Raw genomic sequence first — 22,238 nt, forward strand, 5'->3', positions numbered from 1 at the left:
TAAGGACGATTATGCAGATACCTCGTTGGAACTAGTTCCGAAAACTCATTCAGTCGGTTTTCTAGTTCTTCTTGCAATGAGTTATAATTTATACAAATACGAGTTCAGTTTCATTTTCAGTGACTCACTATGATTTTGAACTAGTTCCGAAAAGGAACTTTTTGTTTTTCACTTTAGTCTTCGTAGAGGACAATTCGAAAAGAGGACTTTACTTTGACACTTATTATTTTATACATATTATTATATATATACAGCACTTATGTATTATGAACTAGTTCCAAAGCGGAATAAAAATAGTTGACTGTGTTGGTTGGTTTATATAATTTTTTTTATAGATCGTCGTTATATACATATATAATAGGAATTAATTCTAATGAAAACTGGTTCCGAAGAAGTGAACTAACATAGAGAGCAACAAATATGTATAACGTGCATTTTAAAAAAAAACCAATTCCGAAGCAGAGTTGAACTCATTTATATAATATAAATAAGACGTGGTTCAAAAATGGTTCCGAAGAGCAAATCAACTAACATGGAACAAAACATATGGAGTGACGCTCAGAAATAAACTAGTTCCGAAATTCATTTACTGGGCATAAACAGAAACTAGTTCTAATTTTCCGAAAATGCGCTGTTTCAGTTTCTCGAATGGAAAACCCATTGTGCATAGGTTTAGTCAGTAAGGAATGAGCACAAATATCGACTGGCTTTCAAAGAACTGAACTTAGTACTAGTCTACAATCTCAAAGAACAATATGACAAGCTGATTTGTGCTGGATCAATATGTTATCCTTGTATAAGCTATCAATACTTATTTTAATTGGAAAATTTCAAGCGCAATGAAAATCGAATTGATCATTCAAGAAGACTTTCATTGGCTTCGGCAACGCATTCAATGCTTTCAATATAAACCAATCCAGATTATCAATGCTTCACATTTAAGTTTCACTTTCCAATATAAAGCCACTTCAGCAGCTCAACTTTGGGAAATCTTTGTTGGAGCGCGTAGAGCTAAAAGCTGACCTAAACACTTATTCACACACTCTCTGACTGAATGACTGACTGACTGACTGATGGCTTGTCTGCTGGTTTGACAGACAGCCTGACTGACTGAGTTTAGCGGGAAAAATATATATTAGGGTATAAAAAAAAAAAACAACTTTCGTAAAGCACAAAGAAATTTCAGAGTTTGTCCATGCTGTGGACGCCAATGGCGCGTATTTTGATATTCTTGAGCTGAACATTTCTTTGGGAATTGCATTTCAAGTGCTCCCAAGCAAAGCAACAAAACGCGAACCCAAGCGCAGCACAGCACAGCGCAGCGTCAAGCAATGCAATGCATCTAAATAGAAAAAGCAAAAGAAAAATATTAATGCACAAAAAAGTTGCAAGCACAAAACTTTGTGCACTTGTGTCCAGGGTTTTTAGCTAGAAAAAGGACCTCAGCCAGAACGAAGAACAAAACAAAGAACAGTATACAACATACTGCCAAAAGTTTGGCAACTAAAAAGTGGCTCGATGACAACAAATAGCTCTCTGAGCAGCTCGACTGACAAAAGCGTTTCATGTGCAGATTGCGCATACGCACAGTAGGACAGCTGTGGGCATTGGTAAAGAAATTGGAAATTAAACTTGGCAACATTGGAATTATATCAATAAATAATAAAGGTATTTAAATTATATTTTAAATTGTGCAAAAATATATTTTATATATATACGTATTATTGTCTGTTAAAGCCAGATTTCAATCAAATGAAATGAAATATAGAATAATAATATTTGGAATATGCGAGTATAAGAACTGAAATTTAACGCAAACAAAATAGTTGGCACATTTCATTTCAAATAGATATTTGAAATATTCAAGTATTTGGCCCATACAATTTTGTTTGAAACATTTTACATGCAAAACCAAATTCTTCTAAATTGCTCGCACCCAACTGACCCGGCACGATATATATGTATGTATATGCATAAGTATGTATGTATATATGTGTGCCCACACCACTGGCGCACATTTCTTGGGCTGGGTCGTTTGGGTTTTCTAATCGCAAAATATTTGAACCTACACGAAAGCACGCAAAGAAGCAACAAGCTCCCAGCTCCCAGCATCCCAGTCTCCAGTTGCCAGCCTCCAGCTCCCAGCTCCCGAGCCAAGCTCAAAGTGAACAAAATTCCAGGCATGCCTTGGCCAACTACAGTGCCGCACCACCAAAAAACCACTGGCTGCAGCCAGATGAGGGTTATTTTTCTCCAAGGGGTAGCGAAAGGGCGAGCCAAGGCGAGGCGAGACCTGCCGCAACGAAGTGTAGCGAAACTAGGCGTGACACAATCTTTGATGCAAATTGCAAAAGTCATGGCATTTGAGTGTTTCGGCTATTGCTCGATATCGATAGCATCCTTGACTCAATATAAAAAAAAAAATAAACAGCAAGTGGACGCTATGTGTGGATGTGTTAGTCGAGTAGATACCCTATATACTAAATTCTGTAAAATTAGGTATTGAACAGATTTGATATCGTTATTTGTACAAGCCATTAAAGTCGATAATATTTTATGAAAATAGGTAAAGTAATCCAAAACAGACATTCACTCTTAAACTTCATGCTTACAGTCATGCATCATGCTCATAGTCATCCAGAAAAGCCTTACGAATTAGTTCAAGATATTATTTAATATTTAAAAATTCATTTTAATTTTTTATTATTTATATTTAAAATGTTCTTAAAATAAATTTGTATCTATCTTAGGAAAAGAGTTGCCGAGCTAGAGATATAGATTAGAATGATCGATTCTTCATCTAAAATATTCTTAAGTCAATTTTGATCAACATTAGGGACAATTGTAAAAAAATATTGATCAAAATAATCGATTCATTGTCTGCAATCTGCTACGATAATTAATAATAACTTCTTTGTTATTCCAGCTCATCCATAAGAAATCCGTCTCAGCCCATCCTCATCTGCACACCCAGAAAAAATCCATATACCCATTTCAGACAACTCGACCTTAACAGAGCATAAATAGCAATAGAATGAATGAAAAAAGAAAAACTGTTGTCTGCCTATACACTATGCATGCCTGGGCTAATAACATTATCGGCCCATAAAAGTGTTACCAAAGACGAAGCAGAAGAAGAAGAAAACGTCGCAAAAGGTAAAATTATACATTATTAAATTTTACAAATGGTTCGGCTCCCAGGCACGCAAAACCGTTTTCCTTTTACAATAAAGTGCAAAACGAGGCAGCGGAAGAGCCCTCCGCCACTAACCGCAGATAAATGAGACACTCGGGAACCGCTGCTGCCTCTGCTGCTGCTGCTGCCAACAGCAACAGCAGCAACAAGGATCTGGAACTGAAGCTAGGGGAGTGAGGGACCAGCCAACAGGATATGTGCGACAGTGTTGGCCAAAATGCACATAAAAAACCGATACAATCCCAATTGAATCAATTGAATTGAATGACTAAGCAAGACCCTCGTCTGGGCCATAATGGTTAGGGTATGGTATGGTATCGCTGGCAGCAAAAATTTGGGAGAATGGGGCGTAACACACAGACACTAAAACACCCAAGCGAAAGGATTCCTGCGAGACGAGCTGAGGAAATAAAAATAAATTGATGTTTTCAAGTGTCAGGCGCTTCTATGTGGACATTGTAGCTGCTGGCCTGAGTGGGGGGGGAGCGGTAGGGCCAGAGATTGGCGAGGTTAGAGGAGCTAGGAGAGTGAGCTACATATTCCTAGAAACAGTCGCAACTAGTTTGATTTCTATCTCGGCCTGACCCTCTGCCCTTCTGGCTGCGGCTTTCACTCAGCAATTTGCTCAATGATGCAATGCGGTTAGTTTATATTTATGATTTCTCAGATAAGTTAATGCAAACGCTATATGAGAGCTAAAAATATGAACCAGCGCGGTTAGGAAAGTCGTAAAATTAGGTCATCAAGTTGAGGCTCAAAATTCGATAAGGTAAATGTATTATTATTATTTTAAACTACAAAAATATTCATTTTTATTACTATTTTTTTTTTTTTTAATTTTGCAAGTGTGTTGAAAAAATCAGAATGAAAAAAACTAAACTCAAATAAATTTTTCATATTTATAAATTAAATTAATTAATTTTTTTTTTTTTAATTAAATATATTTTATATTTAAATCTAGCTAAATTCAAATTAATTTACAATATTTATTATTATTATTTTTTTTTTTTATTTACTAAATGTTTAATATATTGTTCTCCCTCAACGTATAAGCTTCTTTTTCGCCCCTCGTTCACCCACTTTTGTCTTAACTCCGTCAGTTTGGGCGGCGCCCAGTCACAAACTTCCCCACAGACATTTGCGAAAAAGAAATAGAGCTCTGGGCGGGAGCCGAATGGAGAAAATTACGAGCAGAACTTTTGCAATTGAAAACAAAGTGAGAGAAGCAAGAGCGAACGAGAAGCACTACGAGTGTGCAGCGAGCTGTAAACAGTTCTCGATTTCAGTTACAGTAACTCCCACGTACTAGAAACAGAGCCCAATGGGAGGGACTAAGTCTATGTGGAGTTCCACACATTCCACGCAAGTAATGCGTATGTTTTGCCAAAAGTAAATGAAACACATTCGTTGGGGGTTGTCAGCATCGCATTAGCCATTGATTTCTATACCTAGATAGAGCTGCCAGAGAGCGTTGCCTAGATGTACATACAATAGATATTGTTGTGTAGCTGTGACATCATCACGCTGACTGGGCGGACAGCTGGGCGACTCGTGTAAATTACAAACATTGCAAATGCGAAACATGAAAAAACACTCAAGTGCGTTTGATAATGTTGACAGCATGTGCGTGAATTTGTCAGCTTGTTATTGTGTGCGTGTCTCTGTCTCTATCTCTCTCCCACTCTCTCGCTCTCGCTCACCGTGCCGGAAACGGGATGCCATCAGATTTTCATTTTGATTCCCCAACATCCAGCCAAAAGCTATGCAATCACATATGACATTCAATATTCATAGTTATTTATGTTTAGATATACTCTGCATTTGCATTATCTTTGGGGCAAAGCTGTTGTTAGCTAAATTATTAACTGTCCTACATTGTTAGTTTAGTATGGGCAGTTAATTTAGCTGTCATTTTATATATGTTGGCGTAATTACCTAGTTTTTCTCGAGTGCAGTTATGATGCATTCATTCATGTTTACAAATTTAGTTTTATATATATTTATTGTAGAAAATATTTAGCCTGTATTATTGATGTATAGAGAATCCAAGCACAAGATGTAGTCTAACGCTTGCAAATACTAAAATTATTTTAAAAATATATTTATTTTTTTTTTTTTTTTAAATTATGTTCTATAATTATTTAAGCAATTTTTATTTGAAAGTCAAATTTGATTTAAGGCAATTAAATTACTAATTGCATTCATTCTACAGTTCATGCCCAAGTTAACATTATGACATACCCACTATTTCTCCTTAAAAATAATCCACTAAAAATATATTTATGCAAAATAAAATTTATCTGCCTAACTTGTAAAGCTCTTAGTCAAGATTATTGCATATTCCAAGTTTTAAATGTCTTGCTTAACTTTAGCTAGTCAAATTCTAATGCTACTCGTTTCTGTAATTGAAATAACTAACTTACGAATAAACTTTACGTATTCCAGCAGAGATGTGCTCTGCAGCTCTACTGCAGTGAAACACGTTCATGTGGAGCATGTGGACACTATAAAAGTGCAACATGCAACACGAGCGAGCAGTGACGCAAATTATGCAGCCAACAAGTTACCACAACTTTTCATTACAACAGCTCAGAGTCATTCATTCATTCATTCATTCATTCGCTTGGCTATGAATAGAACACACAGAGTCGAGTCCGTTTCAGAACTCTGGGATGCAACTACGACTGACTAATGGCAGATGGGATAGATGTGGAGCCCAGGGGCCAAAAGCCGTCACTACTCGGATGCTTTGCCACAATAAACAAACGAACAAACACACAACAACGGCAACAACAACAACAACAACAACAACAACAACAATGCGAACAAACTGGCAAAAACTAATGAACTCTGTTCTGGCCAGCTACTCACTGATGACGAAATTCTAAAGAGCAAAAAATATTTCTATATATGTATGTATATTTATATAAGGGAGAGAATGAATCGTGGCGAATTGTGGCCTCCATTTGCAACTTTGCATATGATGCTCGGAGCGACTCGGTCATAAATATTCTATGTAAATATGCAAAATATAAAATTAAATTTAATATCCATGACCACAGGACATCATGTTCGCATTACACACACACACACACACTCACACACACACACGACTGCCAACAGCGAGGACAAGCTCCGTTTGCAACTCACATTACAAAGATATCTCAATAAGTAATTACTAGCAAGAGCATCTACAATGAGCATAAAGCTCTTTCTGACCAAAATAAATGTCTCTTACATAAATTAAAGAGCATTAATATTTGCTATTTTGATATTTGATATGCAAATCTTTCAGCAAATAGCTATTTTCAGATTTGACTTTAAGACTGATGCAAATTTAATGAGTCTGATTGGAATGTCTCTTACACAAATTAAAGAGCATTGACATTTAATGCCTTGATAAAATGAGTTTTAACAGCGTTGGCATAAAATATACATTTTCAGTTCTAACTTTGAGGTATGATGGCAGCTTAATATATATATTTTTTCTGAAAATTTGAACTACGTTTAGTATAAGTCTTATAGCAGTTCTTGCTAGTAAAAAATTCTTTTAAATTTATATATAAAATCTTATGAATGTTGAGAGAAATTTAAATATATATATATTTTTTTTTAAATTATTATTTATATAAATTAGATTTTTTATTTATTTTTTTTTTTACGTCAACTTATTTTATACTCATTTGAGACAGTAAAAATGTTAAGTTAAAAATTGTAAATATACAAATAAATTAAAAAATATATAAAAAACATTTTTTAAGCCAACAATAATTGTATGTAAAACTAAAAAAAAAAATATCAAAAATATTATTAAAAGTATTTCGCATTAAGAAAAAATTACAAATCATGTAAATCCTAGCAATTCAACATTATATTATAACAGTTCCGTGTATCTCTTAGTCGTTCACTCACAACTAAATAACATGCAGATATAACAGTTACATAACAGTTGCCGGGTATCTGCGAGTCATTCACTCTCAGCCAAACTCACCCTTACTACCAAATAGCTTGAATCAATATTCAGTCTACTACTGACTTTTAATTTATACAAATTCAAAGTCCATATACTATTCAAAGTTTTTTTTTAGAATATTTTCAAACATAAACTCGAGGCTTCCTTTATGTGAGCGTATTTAATATATTCAGAGTCGTCATATTTGCTTTTTGCTGCTGTGAGCTGAGAGGAGAATTTGTAGCCGTTTACAGATTCTATGCGCTTTGTCCCCAACAAGCATTCAGCTAGATGCTTGAGATATGGCTGCCTAAGTTGAGTGGGTACTTGGGCAGTCACTGGGCTGTTATTTCATTGGATTGCCCTTCATGCTTGGTTTGATTACTTCATCTTTTATATTCGTTTTTTCTTCTTCTTCATTTTTGCAGTTCCCAGTTTGTCATTCAAAACAAAAATACAAAGCGGTTCACGTTCATTCATGCTCATTATCCTGTAGATTATTCGGTACTTTACAGTGCTCAATGCGATAATAACGTTGATGCTGGCAAGGACGCACTGGCTCTCTGTTTCTGGTTTTCATCTTTATTTTTTATTTTCCCTATTTCTACTTTCTTTTTTTTTTTTGGCTTGTCGACTCGAATGGGATTGAGATGGGCATGGAGCACAGCTAAATGTGGCTGGCTCTCGTCCTTGCTGCTCGTTGTTGATGATGCACTTGATATTTGCCGTATGAATGCAACGCAGCTGGGATCTTACCATCCACTCTATACCATTTAAAGCACATTAAGAATAGCCCTTAGGTCTTCTAAATATATACATATATATAAATATATATATCTCTGATTATATATGTATGTATTGGCATTCAAGTGTTCCGGGCTTTTGTTGTCAGTGGCTCGACTTTTACTGCACATTGTCCGCGTCCTGAGCTCAGCTTTTGTGGATTACTTCGCATTTACTGAGCTACTCCAGACCAGCTCTCGCCCTCGTCTGCCACTTTCAGTTAATTTCTGGCCATTTAAATGTGAAATATTTGGAGGATTTATGCACTTGCTGTGCACACCTACATCCTTACCTACCGTAAATCCTGTGTGCGTGTATAAGTGTGTTTGTGTTTGTGTGTGTTGACATCCTCTTTCCACTTCCCATCCGCTTAGCCGACAGCCCTGGTCGCAGCTAATGGAGCTGCTGGCTGTCGCCAATGTGACGTCAAGCTGTTGTCATCATCGCCGCTAATCCCTCGTTTGAGTGGCAAATGCCGCACCAGATTCCGGAGCACTGCCCACGGGCAGCCGAACAGCAGGACACCTAGAAACCCGGTTAGCCCATGGATACCAGGACACTCGAGCTGCTGATGTCCAGCTTAGGTAATGGCAATTTAATAAGCTTCTAAACGTTGGCCCCGCCAGCATTTTGCACTTAGTGTTCTGCGGTCCCTATTGTTGACCGAAAATCCCCAACGGGCTGCAATCACAAAATTCCTACAGATAACCCTTGTGCGACCCTCAAGTTTACGAGCTTTTGATATGGGCGTGTAGACATTTGCATGAATGATTTGAAAAATATTAATTAATGATATACAATTTTTATAGAATTTTTTAAGCTCAAAATAAATAATTTATAATGTTTTTTAATTGAGGACAATATAAAAAATATATATATATATATTTGCAAATATTCATGAAGTGAATCAATTAAAAAATCAAATTTTTATTGTAATAAACATAAACAAATATAACTTTAAAATTTTTCTAAACAATTTTTTTACTATATTAATATATTATGTCAAAATTATAATAAATTTAAAACTAAAACAAAAAATATATATATTATTTTTTAAAATAATTTTATAGTAATTTTCTAACTTCAACTCAAAAACACTCAATTAACTCTAAATAATACCTTGGCAATTAGAAAAAAAAATAATGCTACTATAAATGAATGCAACAACTCGAATAATAATTAGATTAGAGTCTTAACGCTTCGAGCTTTCAGGACAAATGGCAAAGGAAGACAATTGCATCAGGGGCATAATATCTGCCGGCATTCAGTTACGAGCAAGCGACAATATGAACGGAGAATGAACAGAACGAAAGGACCAACTCAGAGAGTCGACAAGCGGAAAATTGACAAACGTTTTTGAGTCCGAAAATGCTGGCGAATGCCGACAACATGCCAAAAGGGTTAACAAAGTCGCCAACAACAGGAACAACAATGCAAAACTCTCAGCGCTGCACGCTGCTTGAGCCTGTTGACAATTGTTAGTGAGACATTGACTGAGTGTCAGGAGAGAGCGGGCCAGGAGAGCAGCTGAGCAGGCGGCGCTGGCTCGGCGGGCAGCGAGCGCACAGACATTTTAATGACATTCAAAGTGTTAAGTCGAGTGCCCGGTTGGCCAGGACACTCGCAGAAGAGCCAACAGAGCCAGAGCCAGAGCCATCCACATCCTTCCATACTACCACCACCATTGGGGCCTCTGCCAGAGTGCATTCTTGTTGACTTACTGACACTTTGACACTGCCACTGGGCCATAATGTACGAGTGGCTGTTTGCACCAACTGGAAATTAGTGCCACAGCAGCTACTTCTCAACTAAGCGGGCCTGCCTCGCCTCGACTCTGTCTGGCTGCCCTGCATTGTGTACCGACAGCAACTGGCTGCTCATTATTCACCTCATTTGCATGCATCTCATTCGGCGTCTGGGCACTGCACACATATTTGTCCGGTTGTTATTTTTGTTAGCCATCAAATGGGTTACAGCTTGTCTGGCTTATCTGCCTTGAAGTCTGCATTTGACATTCAAAACCATAAAAAGACTACAGAATTTTTAGAGCAACGACTTTTGTCTGCCCTTTCCTCTACCTAAATGTTTAATTTGATGATGACAATGACAATGACAATGACAATGACAATGACAATGACAATGGCAATGGCAATGACAATGACAATGACAATGACAATGACAATGACAATGACAATGACAATGACAATGACAATGGCAATGACAATGACAATGACAATGACAATGACAATGACAATGACAATGACAATGACAATGACAATGACAATGACAATGACAATGACAATGACAATGACAATGACAATGACAATGACAATGACAATGACAATGACAATGACAATGACAATGACAATGACAATGACAATGACAATGACAATGACAATGACAATGACAATGACAATGACAATGACAATGACAATGACAATGACAATGACAATGACAATGACAATGACAATGACAATGACAATGACAATGACAATGACAATGACAATGACAATGACAATGACAATGACAATGACAATGACAACTGACCATGACACTGACAATGACAATGGACAATGACAATGACAATGACCAATGACAATGACAATGACAATGACAATGACAATGACAATGACAATGACAATGACAATGACAATGACAATGACAATGACAATGACAATGACAATGACAATGACAATGACAATGACAATGACAGTGACAATGTATATCAAATAATGAAATTGATAATACAGATACTAACTATAATAATTTAAGCCTCTGCAAATCAATTTAAAAAGTGGTAAGACTCCGTTTTGCCTAAGAAAATGCTAAGTGGAAGCTTAGCTGTCCAGTCACATTGGGCATAGGCATTCAGAACTCTTTGTGCGGCGTTGTAATCGCATTTGTTGCCTCAGCCTAACCAAGTTGCAGGCCAAATGCAATTTGCCTAAAATCATGGCCAGGCAATTTCGGTATAAATAGATTTTGTGCAGTCACCTCTGTCTCGGAGAGCTTAAATGGCAAACAAACAATGCAAAAATGAAAATGAAATGCCTATTGCGGGCAAGATTTAGATTTGGATTTGGATTTGGATTTGGCAGAGGAATACGCAACGGCCAGACAGATTTTGGTCAAGGTCTCAGCTGATGCTTTCTGCTCTGCATGCTGGTAATTAAATTGTCAAGTTGGCATGCCGAGTTGAAATCCCGTAAACCCTGCAAACCCTCCAGTCTGCAACCTACAAGTCACGCATTGTTGACTCTGGATTGAATCGAGCACAAGTTTTTATCCATGTTTAACATTTTTGTCATTTATGCATACAACAATTTGCACAGCAGCTTTTGCAATACTTTTTCAATATTCATAAGCTGCACAAGAAAGTTATCTATGCCAAGCTAACGGCATTTATTCAAGAATTTTATTTAATAAAAACATTGTCAGACGACAGATGACAGTTTAGTAAAAATTTCTTGTTTTTATTTATTATTTAAAATATATTTAATAGAAGACCAAACAACAAACAAATTAGAAAATGCATGACAACTAGTTGTACAAAATAAATATAGCTTGGCTTCTTTTTTTAACAATTTAATTGAAGAACAAATAAATTTATTGATATGAAAACGAATTGGGAAACGGAAATAGATTTGATGTAATAAATATTTAGCGACCTTTGAATTATTAAAATATTTTATTGAATAACGAATATAAAATTAAGTAAAATTCATAATTATTAAATAGGGATGATAATAATTATACTATATTTTAAGATAATCAATAGAATCTACATATAAATAAAAATATAAAAAAAAACTAAATAAATAAAATATGGTTGTAAAAAGTAAAAAATTATATTTAAATTTCTATTAAAATAAATAAAGAATATTCGATGTAATTTATAATACGGAAGACATGCGTTTAAATTGAAGAAAGTTTTTATATAAAATATACTCGAGTGCACGTAAAAATTTTGAGTGTAATGATTCAAAGAGAGATAAATACAGAGAGGCGAAAAATATTGAAATCAATTTTAATAAGTTATTGTAAATTTATTATGTTTATATAAAATTTTTCGGACTTTCGGAGATAAACGTTATTACGTTTATTATCTTATTTAATATTATATTATATATATTTAATATATGTAATACTTAACTCCTTCATCAGATGGCAAACTGCTTCAATTGATTGCTTCAGTGATTTATATATTTATATATTTGATATCAACATCAATCTTTAGTGCATACGTAAATCACTTGCAATAGCGACACATTAAAAATACCTCAGGAATAACTGTTTGCCCTTGCCATGAGTTTGAGCAGAGCATAAATTATCAAGGATAGTAAATCCGAGTGACTTAAAGGTATTTAAGCCATTCGGTTTGCCTTTGACTGTGAAATGAAATCACACAGCCTCGGCGCATTCAATTGCGCACTAAAGATTTGAAGGACACGCTCTAATGAGCCGACAACCGACTCGGCTAAGCCAAGGCGAGATGAGGTCCGGGACTTCTCTGTGTCTCTACGCAGCTGAGCTTAATTGCATTTAAATTGCCACTCGTGTTATGTTAACAAATAATTAGTTGCCCATTGGGCATGAAAACAGTGCAGAGGCGTAACTGGAACTCCGAGCCGCAGACAGCCGACAATTTAGCTAAGCGCACAAGGCAAATGCAATGTCCTGATATTGAGAACCGCATTTGCCTCATTTGCATAAACTGTGGCCCAGCCACGGAAGCTGAGCTGAGAAAATTGATATTAGATATTAGAAAAGCGTAAATGGGAGATGGCAAATTGCAAATGGCAAATGGAAAATGGAAAATGGGAAATGTTCAAGGCAAAATGGCAACTGCTTAAATTATTTAACAATACTCCAATGTGCAATTAGTGAGCAGCATATGAAAAATGCATTCAAGGCGCCATCGATTTCAATAGAGTGCTCAATTATGCAATGTGCCATCGAAAGGCCAAGTTTTGCAATTTGCTCAAATTAATTATTTGCAAGGGAAACAACAAAACTGAAGCGGAAACCAGCCACAAAATGTGCGAAAATCTCTCAAGATTAAACAGGATAGAAGCCTCGTTGCATACCTGGCTGTCGATGCTCCGTCGACGCTTGATTAGGATGAAGCGGGAGGCGCCAACTTCAAAGGGGGGCTAAGTCATCAATATCCTGTCGAGTGCGAGCACATTCTCAAAGCGTTATGTACAATGGGTGTGAGTGGCGAAATTCCGGCAAAATTTAGAAATCTGAGAAATTTAATTGCACTAAATCCATAATATTGATAGTGAAAGAACTTACTGAGAGTACATACAATAGTTGTTGGTTTATTAAAGTTTCAATTATTTTAAATTCGATTGAATATTACTAATAAAACAACTAAAGGATTATTAATTAGTTGAGCTAAAGTTCACATTAAGCGCTCAATGTTTTAGCAAACTCGAAACTTATATATTCCTAAAGCTAGGAATAGGCTCAGCCTAAAGACTAAATTATATTACAAGTTTGTAATGAAATTCACAGAAAATTAACTTTGTAATTTTTAAATGTAGATGTAAAATTATTTTCCTTTATCAGAGAAATAAAATTATTACAGTTTAAACAACTCTACGAAAGAGCTTTACCATTCCTCAATCTCTTCAAAGGAACTTTACTTTGCTCAACCCAAGCAACCTTCCATCAAGCCAGATATACATTTATATTTAAAAAGTATTCTTGTAATTGCGCCACTGTATCAGTCGTGGTTCAATAAAGCGTCCATAGTGGCACCCATCAGTATCCGGCTGCAACACTAGAAAGGCATGGCCATCCCCAAGACCCAGAGAGCGGCATTCAACGAAGCATGCGAAAATTTGGCTAATACGAAATGCACGCCAAGAAATTCCGAGTGCATAGATTAAATCGCCATGATGGGAGAAACTTGAAGAGCCCATTTACCTCCCTCCAAGCGCCTGGGCAAGGAGCCGAAACACACGGGGAGAGCTTTCTGTCAAGGCGGAAAGCAAACTTAATGCAATCAAGCTTAATGCAGCGCGACGGCTGGTCGAGACGACGAGACGACTAGACGAGAGGCATGAAGGAGGCCGGAGGAGGATGGAGGGTAGCAAAGTCGGTACCGGAACAAAGTGAATCCTTTGGGCTTACCTGCGGTGCATTTTTAAGCAATTTACATAATAATTATCGAGCAGGCGCAACTCTGAGACTCTGAGAGAGAGAGAGAGAGAGAGGGAGAGAGTGAGAGTGAGCGCTAAACCAGGGCAGCCATTGCATAATTGCCAAATAGAACATCCAAGGGGCGGGCCTCCTACCGCCCGAGATATTGAAAAACTTGCTCTACTCGATGGCAACTGCATAATTAGTTTCCAGCCAGCCAGCTTCAAGCTGTGAAATGCAACAACTAACTAAAAACCGATCAGCTTATCGATGAAAATATTTATGGTTATTATAAAGTGATAAATAGCCAATTTATACGTTATTAGAACTTTAAAGGCGAACTTTACATAAAGTCATTAAACAGCTAAATGAATGAATGATAACAGAGTTCGTTGGAATAATAAAAAAGTTGCTAAAAGCTGAAAGGGAGTACTCCTACTTAATCAAAATAATATTAAGTTTTTAGTTGAAAATCATTATAACCATAATTAAATCATTATAACCCTAATTTAAAGAGAGTAGGAGTTAATCAAAATAATATTAAGTTTTTAGTTGAAAATCATTATAACCATAATTAAAAGGGGTTAAAAAAAGTTTTTAGTTGTTTAATTTATTAAGATGTTTTATTAGAATTGAAACTCGTTTAAAAAAAAAAAAAAATAAAATAAATAAATAAATAAATAAAGCTTAAGGCACTTTTTTTATACTTACAAAAAATTTATATTTAAAAAAAATAATTTTTTTAATTTGAAGTCACTTTTTTTGTACTTTCATAAAATTGACAGAACTGTGTTTTTTTAGGTTTAATTTTTTGTTTTTTTTTTTTTTTTTTTTTTTTTTTTTCTGTGCACAATTCTGGTAGAGATTTATCAAAGAATATATTAAAAACATTGATCTGAGCTACTATTTACTATTTAGTTAAGGATAATTGTACAAGAGCAACTTGCTTCTTGATCAATTTATGCTTCTGTTTAAGATTAATCTGCAAGGCTTAATCCTTAAGCATCTTAAGCACTTTGAGTTCACGTTTAAGCACTTAAAAGCCATTAGATTGGAGAGTAAATTTCGTCAGATTTAATCTGATTCTTTGTAGATTTACTTAAGTGCTTAGCTTATCTGATTGATATAATCAAAACACATTTACAACATATAGAACTACTCAGCTCTGATGCAGATGAATGCAACTAATAACTAATCCAACAAATAGTTATTTTCTTTACATTCAGCTTCATCTAATGCTCAACTTGAACAAACTTTATTAAACTGAAGTTCATTTGTGATTGAAGCAAAGTCACTTTTACTCCGTTTAGCTTGTTTGTCAAATTCTTTGGAGAAATAAAATAAACTACACACGCACACACACACACATACACATACACCCACAGACGAGCATCAAATAGTTTCTATTCGCTGTTGCATGCGATGCATGTCAAAAATTTCGCGACAAGCTGTCGAAACTTTAAGTCAATCAAGAAAAACAATTTTTTGAAAAGTGTGCAGCCAACAAATCCAATGCCGAAAACTTCAGCAGATTTCTTCCCAAAAAAAAAGAAAAAACCCCGAATTTATATTTGACAAGTATATTGTGTGGAAGTGAGGGCGGGCCAGAGCTGTGGGCGTGGGCTGTTGAGTGTGCACTGTTCGCTTGTTTAACTTAAATTGCTTTGCTGCTGCTCCAGCTCCTGCTGCATTGCCGAAACAAAAGGCCAACAACTGCAACAACTTTTGCTCGATGCGCTTCCGTTTCCGTTTAGCCACCCCTTGCAACGCCACGCCCCCGTTCGGTCGTTGCAACGCCAAACTTTGGCATTGTTGTCTTTGCCATTGCCTGTGGCATTCACTTTCATTCCAGCTAGCTCCACCTGCTCCTGCTGCTGGCTTCATACTACTTCTCCCCCAGCTAAGTTCAGCTCAGTCTCACCTCAGTTTCACCTGGCGACGAAACACTTCCGCTGACTTCCGTTCGCGCACAAAGTTTAAGCATGAAACGCAGTTTTCTCCCCACCCACTTTTCTTCGTCTTCCCTTTTTTTTTTTTTTTTGTCAAAAATTGTATTTTAAGCTTCCATTTTTGGATTTACCCCAAAGGAATAGCATACGTTTTTGATTGAGCAATTAGGGAATGCACAAGAAAAGCTAAGCACACAGGTAACGGGGGAGGGGGCGTGGCGGCGATGGAGGACGCTTTTTGGCATTTGGAAATTTGAAATTTAATTTTAAGTGTCAGAAGCAAAGTGTACACTTTTCATAATTTGAGTGCTGTGCGGAAAAGGGAATTCAATTCGTGTTTGGGGTTTTGAGTTCGGGGTTTTACGACAGCGGAGGGGGTGGGCGTTTGGATGGATAGGTGATGGAAGCGGGGCTTCTGACAACTGTGTACGGGGCGTTGCCTGACCGAGCATTGGACAACAGTCGAAACCACAGTCATGATTAGTGGTCAAATGACTTTTGAGCGTGGCCATCGTCCATGGTCGCCGTTGAATTTGTTTAGGCATCCCAGCCGACGCCCCCTCCTGCTGCTTGGAGCCCCTCTCTTATGCAGCTGCGGTACTTAATGCTCGGCAATTGCTTTTCAGCGCACCCAATTCAGTTTTATGGCCTGTGCCTGCGCCTGACAGTGCCAGACAGAGAGAGAGACAGACAGAGAGGGAGTGAGAGGGAGAGTGAGTGCATCGATTTGCATTTTCATAATTTTTAGCTAGCAGAGGATATATTTATGAGGCTTAATAGGAGTTAGGCCAAAATTTTGTTTATCTGTGAAGCTTGTGGAATTTTAAATGATTTTGAGGGAGATTTCACCAAAAACGTTTTGGAATATTTTTCGTCCATTAAATAAATTTAGAATTTTAACTAAACAATTTCGTGAAATTTAGGGAATCTATTCAAAATATGTCAACAAATAAATAAATGATAATTATAATTCTTATTTGAAAGAGATTCGTGCTTAAAAATAAGAATTCATTATTTTATTAAATTAAATTAATGTATTGAATTAATAATAATTTTTTTATTTTAAAATAAATTTAAATATTTCCAAAGAAGAATTTTACATATTATTTGATTTGTATAAACTAAAAAAGAAAAGATTAAAGCTGATTTAAATGTAATTAGATGACTAAAAAACATGACACGTGAATCAAAGTGGAAATGCAAACAAGGCAATATAAAGTGAAAAAAAAAAACTTCAAGAGCAGAGCTCACGTAATGCCGGCTATCAAGTACTTGAAGGAGCCTGAAAGTCACTGGAGAAATGAATCTTTTAATTACCAAAATAGAGAAAAAATCCCTTAGGAAAAATCTGAAAATTTTTAATAAAATATATATTGAAATATTTTTCAATATTTTTACTTCAAAAATTGAATTTATTTATAGATATATTCATATACATATATTATATAATAAATCTATATAACAAATCTTTAAATCTAACTAACAAAAATACAAAATTCCATCAATGAAATCTAAAAACAAAACAGACACACTTTAAATTAAATTATTCGCTTTAAAAGGTCTTGAATGCAATTTTCCTTTTAGCTGTTAATTCAATGACAGCAAAAGAATGCAGTTCAGTTTAAATCGAAGCAGCAATTGGCATTAAAGGGCGAGCGTTTAATTACAAGTGCCAATCGACGTTCGACGAGCTTCGCGAACTAAACCGCAGCCGTTAAAGAAAAATTAAAAAGAAAAAAAAAAAGTTGCGGAACGAACAGAAGAACAGAATATAAAAACAATGCAAAAGAAATGCAAACATGTGCAATTCTCACTCTTAACTTTAATTGCGAATGTGCCTGTGTGTAAGTGTGTGTAAGTATCTGTGTGAGTGTGTGTAAGGATGTGCACGTATGGATGTGTGGAATGGAAGCACAGCTAAAAGCAGAGACAACAACACGCATGCCCATTATATTAGATTTAATTTCAAAATACCAAAAACAAAATCACAAAGAAGCTAGCAACAAGCTGGGGAAAAAAACAACGTTGAAAGACATAAAAAGTCAGAACATAGGAAAAGCGCAAAGAAAATGGAGTCACGTTTGCACTGCAAGGCAATCGCACTCTAGGGAGCAAAGCGAAGGAACACACACACGCACACATACTAAAGTCTTTTCATGCAGCAGAATATTTGAAATTGCGCGCCTACTTAAGCTATGCAACACTGGCAACATTTAGTGGCAACGCTGCTCGCGTGCCTCAACTATCGTTAAGACTATCGCATGCGCAGTGCACGAAGATTGTGTGAGAACTCGTTCGGAACTAGTTAATTGAAGCGGCAATTTTAAACATATTTAAAATTATATATGTGAATACAGTATAATTACTATAAATAAATAGTATGAATTATTTTCATTCAGTTTAGCATATTGATTAAATAAGTGAGCTACTCAATGAAATGTATATATAGTAATATTCAATGAATATATTCACCCTTTCTTGCAGCTGAATTTTAACTAGTCTCAAATTTCGCAAATCTGCAAAATTACACATTTAGCTAAATTGAATGTGTTGCTTGGTTATATAAAGCGATTATAAAACCCGCCTTCCGCTTGCCATGAACACGCAAATCTCATATAAACATATTGTAATTAAAACTGTCAAAGTTCATGGCGAAGGTTAAAGTGCATGCAATTTTAATTAAGCTTTAATTGTCGTTAGAAAAGGGAGCTCCGAGCTAACTGCGCACACACAAGATGGTAAGAGAAAAGCCATTAGCAGTGGACGAAAATAAGTGAAAGTCGAGGAAATATGAATACGCTTTATGCTAGAAAGAAATTAATTTATTCAATTACTAATATTTTTTGGTTTATTATTCATAAAAATATTTGAATTATTTATTTTATATTACTTTTTATTTCTCATATGTTATTTATCCATTCATTTTGTAACATGCTTATGCATGCTCAATTGAACCTATACATCGTTTGTATGGCAACTGTTATTAAATTACAGTTAGTCGACTAACGCTGCCAGCAAATGCGCAACACTAACCAACACAAACAGCGAGACATAATAAATACTGCAATGTCCAGCGAACATGCGACCCTTTGGCGAAGCAAAGAAGAACGAAAAAATGGGCAGGTGAAAAATGCACTTTGGATTTTGCATTTGCAATGCAAAACAAGTCGGTTGCGACATCGGCTTCGCATACGCCCTAAACGCCACAAATAAAAACTAATGATTTTCACATTATACCGAAAGTCGGGAAAAGTCGGAAAACTTGCACGCAATCAAACGCAGTCAGAGGCGAACATTTGCCTCGATTGTTTGATTGCATGCAACATTTAGAATTCAAATAGTCGCCAATTAATTGAATGCGCTTACCAAAGTGAGCAAGAAGGACGAATTGATTGGCATTGTTTCTCTTTCCAGGGTATTTTCCAGTCGATAAGCTGCTTGGCTTAGCTGTTTTTGCACAAATTTGTTAAACATGTTGTCTGGCGCGAATATGATGAGCTGTAATGGCTCCCACAAGGCACGAGGCGAATAACACAATTCACTATTATATTTCACTGTAATTTATTAATTTTATCACTTCAAAAAAAAAGAAAAAAATAAATCAAATATCTTGAAAATCCACGCGTCACTTCGGTACTCGCGAAACATAACTGTAAGTTTCCTAAACAATATATGCAGCTCAATAAGCGAGATTGAACTGGTGAGCGATGCATTTAGGTATGCAGCATTCTAAAATGTATTCATAATATAAATTAAATTATAGATAAATTATGATAATTATGCCATTTTTATTTGATAAATAAGCTCTACATATATAAAATATCTCAAGGCAACATAACATTTAATTTACGCGGGCTTTCTTTCGCTCATCTGTTGCTATTTATGCTCACAGACGTGCGTGAGCAGCATACTAGTTTATATACATGCAAAACATATGACAGATAATGCTGCCACCCTGTCAAACCGGCATGAAGCGCAAAATATGTGCCCACGTTTTGTAAACAATAATAAAGATTATGCTTAGCTGGCAGCACTGTCAGGGCGATTGCGTTATTTATTTGACAAAAATGTGAATAAAAGCAAGTTGGCTTTAAAATTTAAAACCTTTTAAATTAATACATCAAAAAGCAATTGACTTTCGTGGCACGCATGGCCAGTGTGTGATTCGCTAACGACCGTAAAAAAGGCCACGAAGAATTTACAGCGAAACGATATAAAAGTTATTTGAACGTCAGCGCCAGGGCTCAGTTTTACATGAGCAGCGGGCAGAGCAACGCGCGAGGACGAGCTGCAATAGCAGCAGCTGCAGTTGGCAATTGTGGTCGAAGACATTCTTGCCGTGACTGCGGCGCATTAAATCAACGTGTGAAACACAAACCGGAAGTGCAAGCCCGACCCAGGCACCGCCCTCTACCCTGACCCCGACCCTTGCGGCGACCCTGATCCTGAACCTAGACCTGTGCCCGATCCTGTGCAACTGGTGGTCGCGTCATGTCTGTCGCCGTCTATGCCTGGGTAAGTGTGTGTGCGTCAGTATGTGTGTTGGTGTCATTTGCATTGCAAATTAATGAGTGATTTCCTCTTTCGGCTTTGCTGCGCACAGGGCGCCAATTCTCACGGTCAGCTCGGCCTTGGCTACGAATCGGAGCTCTGCATGACACCACAACGCCTATCAAAATGCTCATTTGTGCCTCAGCTGGTGCGCTGCATACGCGGCGGCGGTGGTCATGTCCTAATCCTCGATAGCAATGGACGTCTGCACGCCTGCGGCTGGAATAATCGCGGCCAATTGGGCCTGAACTCAGACGACGAGTGCCATAGCGAGTTCTCCATGGTGCCCACGGAATTCTTTGAGGTATACTTCACTATATATATGCTGGGTCTCTCCTATACTATCTAAATTAAAAAATTCTCCCTTCAGGAAGTACCTGTGGAGTTCGTCAGCTGCGGCTGGGATATATCGGGCGCTATTACTTTGACTAAACGCCTCTATGTCTGGGGCTCGAATGCGTTTCAGCAGCTCGGGATTTGCCAGCGCGGCTTTATGGCTGTGCGTAGGCCAATGCCCGTGCGTCTGCCGCGCGAGGAGGCGGCACAAAGGTTTAGCTTCGGTCTGCGCTTCTGTGCGGTGCTCACCCAGGATCAAAAAATCTATATATTTGGACGTTTGCGCATTATGGATCCGCCTCCCATTGAACTGGACATTACTGCGACATCTCTGCATCGCTGCAATGTGATGAAGATCCAAGTGCACAATCCCAATGAGCTGCGGATTGTTTCCCTAGTCAGTGGCCAGAATCACATGCTGGTCAAGTGCGTGAATTTGGAAGCGGGTGGCAGCAGACGTATCATCGCCCTGGGAGACAACAAGTTCGGCCAATCGAATGCCTTTCAGTTCGAGGAGGATGTGCGCCAGCTTGCCGTCGGCTGGACGCACAATGCAGCCCTGTTGAAGTCCAATAGCATTTTGCTCTGGGGTCGCAACTGCTATGGCCAGCTGGGCACGGGTGAGTTCTGCGAGCAGCGAGCGACGCCAACGCCATTGCAGCTGCGCTTGGAGGAGGGAACGACGCCGGCACGCCTACACATGGGCGCGGAACATGGACTGCTGCGCACCACAGCTGGCGAGATCTATACCTGGGGCTGGAATGAGCACGGCAATTGTGGAAATAATGCTACGGAAAATATGTAAGATGAGGATGAAGATATAAATGCAGTAGAATCCGGTTATAACGACTCCGCTTAAAGCGTGCAACCGGTTATGTCGACGAAAATTCGATGTCTTGGTTGGTCTTCATACAAACTTATATAAAAGAATCCTTCTGGTTAAAGCGTCCGCCGGGAATAGCGACGTAAAATCGTCGATCCCTTGAGTGTCGCTATTACCGGATTCTACTTTATATTGTAATTCGACATTTTTTGTATTATCCTATTCTTTCGACCTCTAACATTTCTCCACTCTACTTTCAGCTGTACTCCAACTTTATTGAAGCTGCCGGGCTACGCAAAGCTGGCTGGATCGGGCGCTGGATTTTGTTATGCGATTGTAGAAGAAGCTGATGGAGAAACTGCAACAACTTCTTGAAAACGCTTACGCTAGACTAAGCTTGAATCTATTTTTAACATTGTTTTTTTTAATGTTGTTTTAATTATGTAATAAAGCGCATGTTGTTATGTACGCAATTTGTTGCTAAAGTTAATTCGAGTA

At 37.2% G+C, this 22,238-nt stretch overlaps 1 protein-coding gene and 1 long non-coding RNA gene across 2 annotated transcripts in view; one reads left to right on the top strand and one right to left on the bottom strand.

Moving 5' to 3' along the window:
* LOC149091617 (uncharacterized) overlaps nt 1–19,567 on the bottom strand; it is a 59,758-nt gene extending 40,191 nt beyond the window's left edge. The window contains exon 1 of the long non-coding RNA XR_016196492.1: nt 19,397–19,567. This is a non-coding gene — a long non-coding RNA (uncharacterized LOC149091617). The remainder of the gene's footprint in view (nt 1–19,396) is intronic.
* A 483-nt stretch (nt 19,568–20,050) lies between these two features.
* Nucleotides 20,051–22,230, top strand: LOC108649302 (secretion-regulating guanine nucleotide exchange factor). The gene is made up of 4 exons (XM_030388110.2): nt 20,051–20,545; nt 20,634–20,885; nt 20,952–21,718; nt 22,001–22,230. Exons 1-4 carry the CDS (start codon nt 20,522–20,524, stop codon nt 22,113–22,115), a joined length of 1,158 nt encoding a protein of 385 aa, XP_030243970.1. The 5' UTR covers nt 20,051–20,521; the 3' UTR covers nt 22,116–22,230.
* Nucleotides 22,231–22,238: the final 8 nt, after the last annotated feature.

Source organism: Drosophila navojoa, chromosome 3 (genome assembly GCF_054131105.1).
Source record: "Drosophila navojoa isolate 15081-1374.11 chromosome 3, UAZ_NAV_1.0, whole genome shotgun sequence".
Taxonomy (NCBI): domain Eukaryota; kingdom Metazoa; phylum Arthropoda; class Insecta; order Diptera; family Drosophilidae; genus Drosophila; species Drosophila navojoa.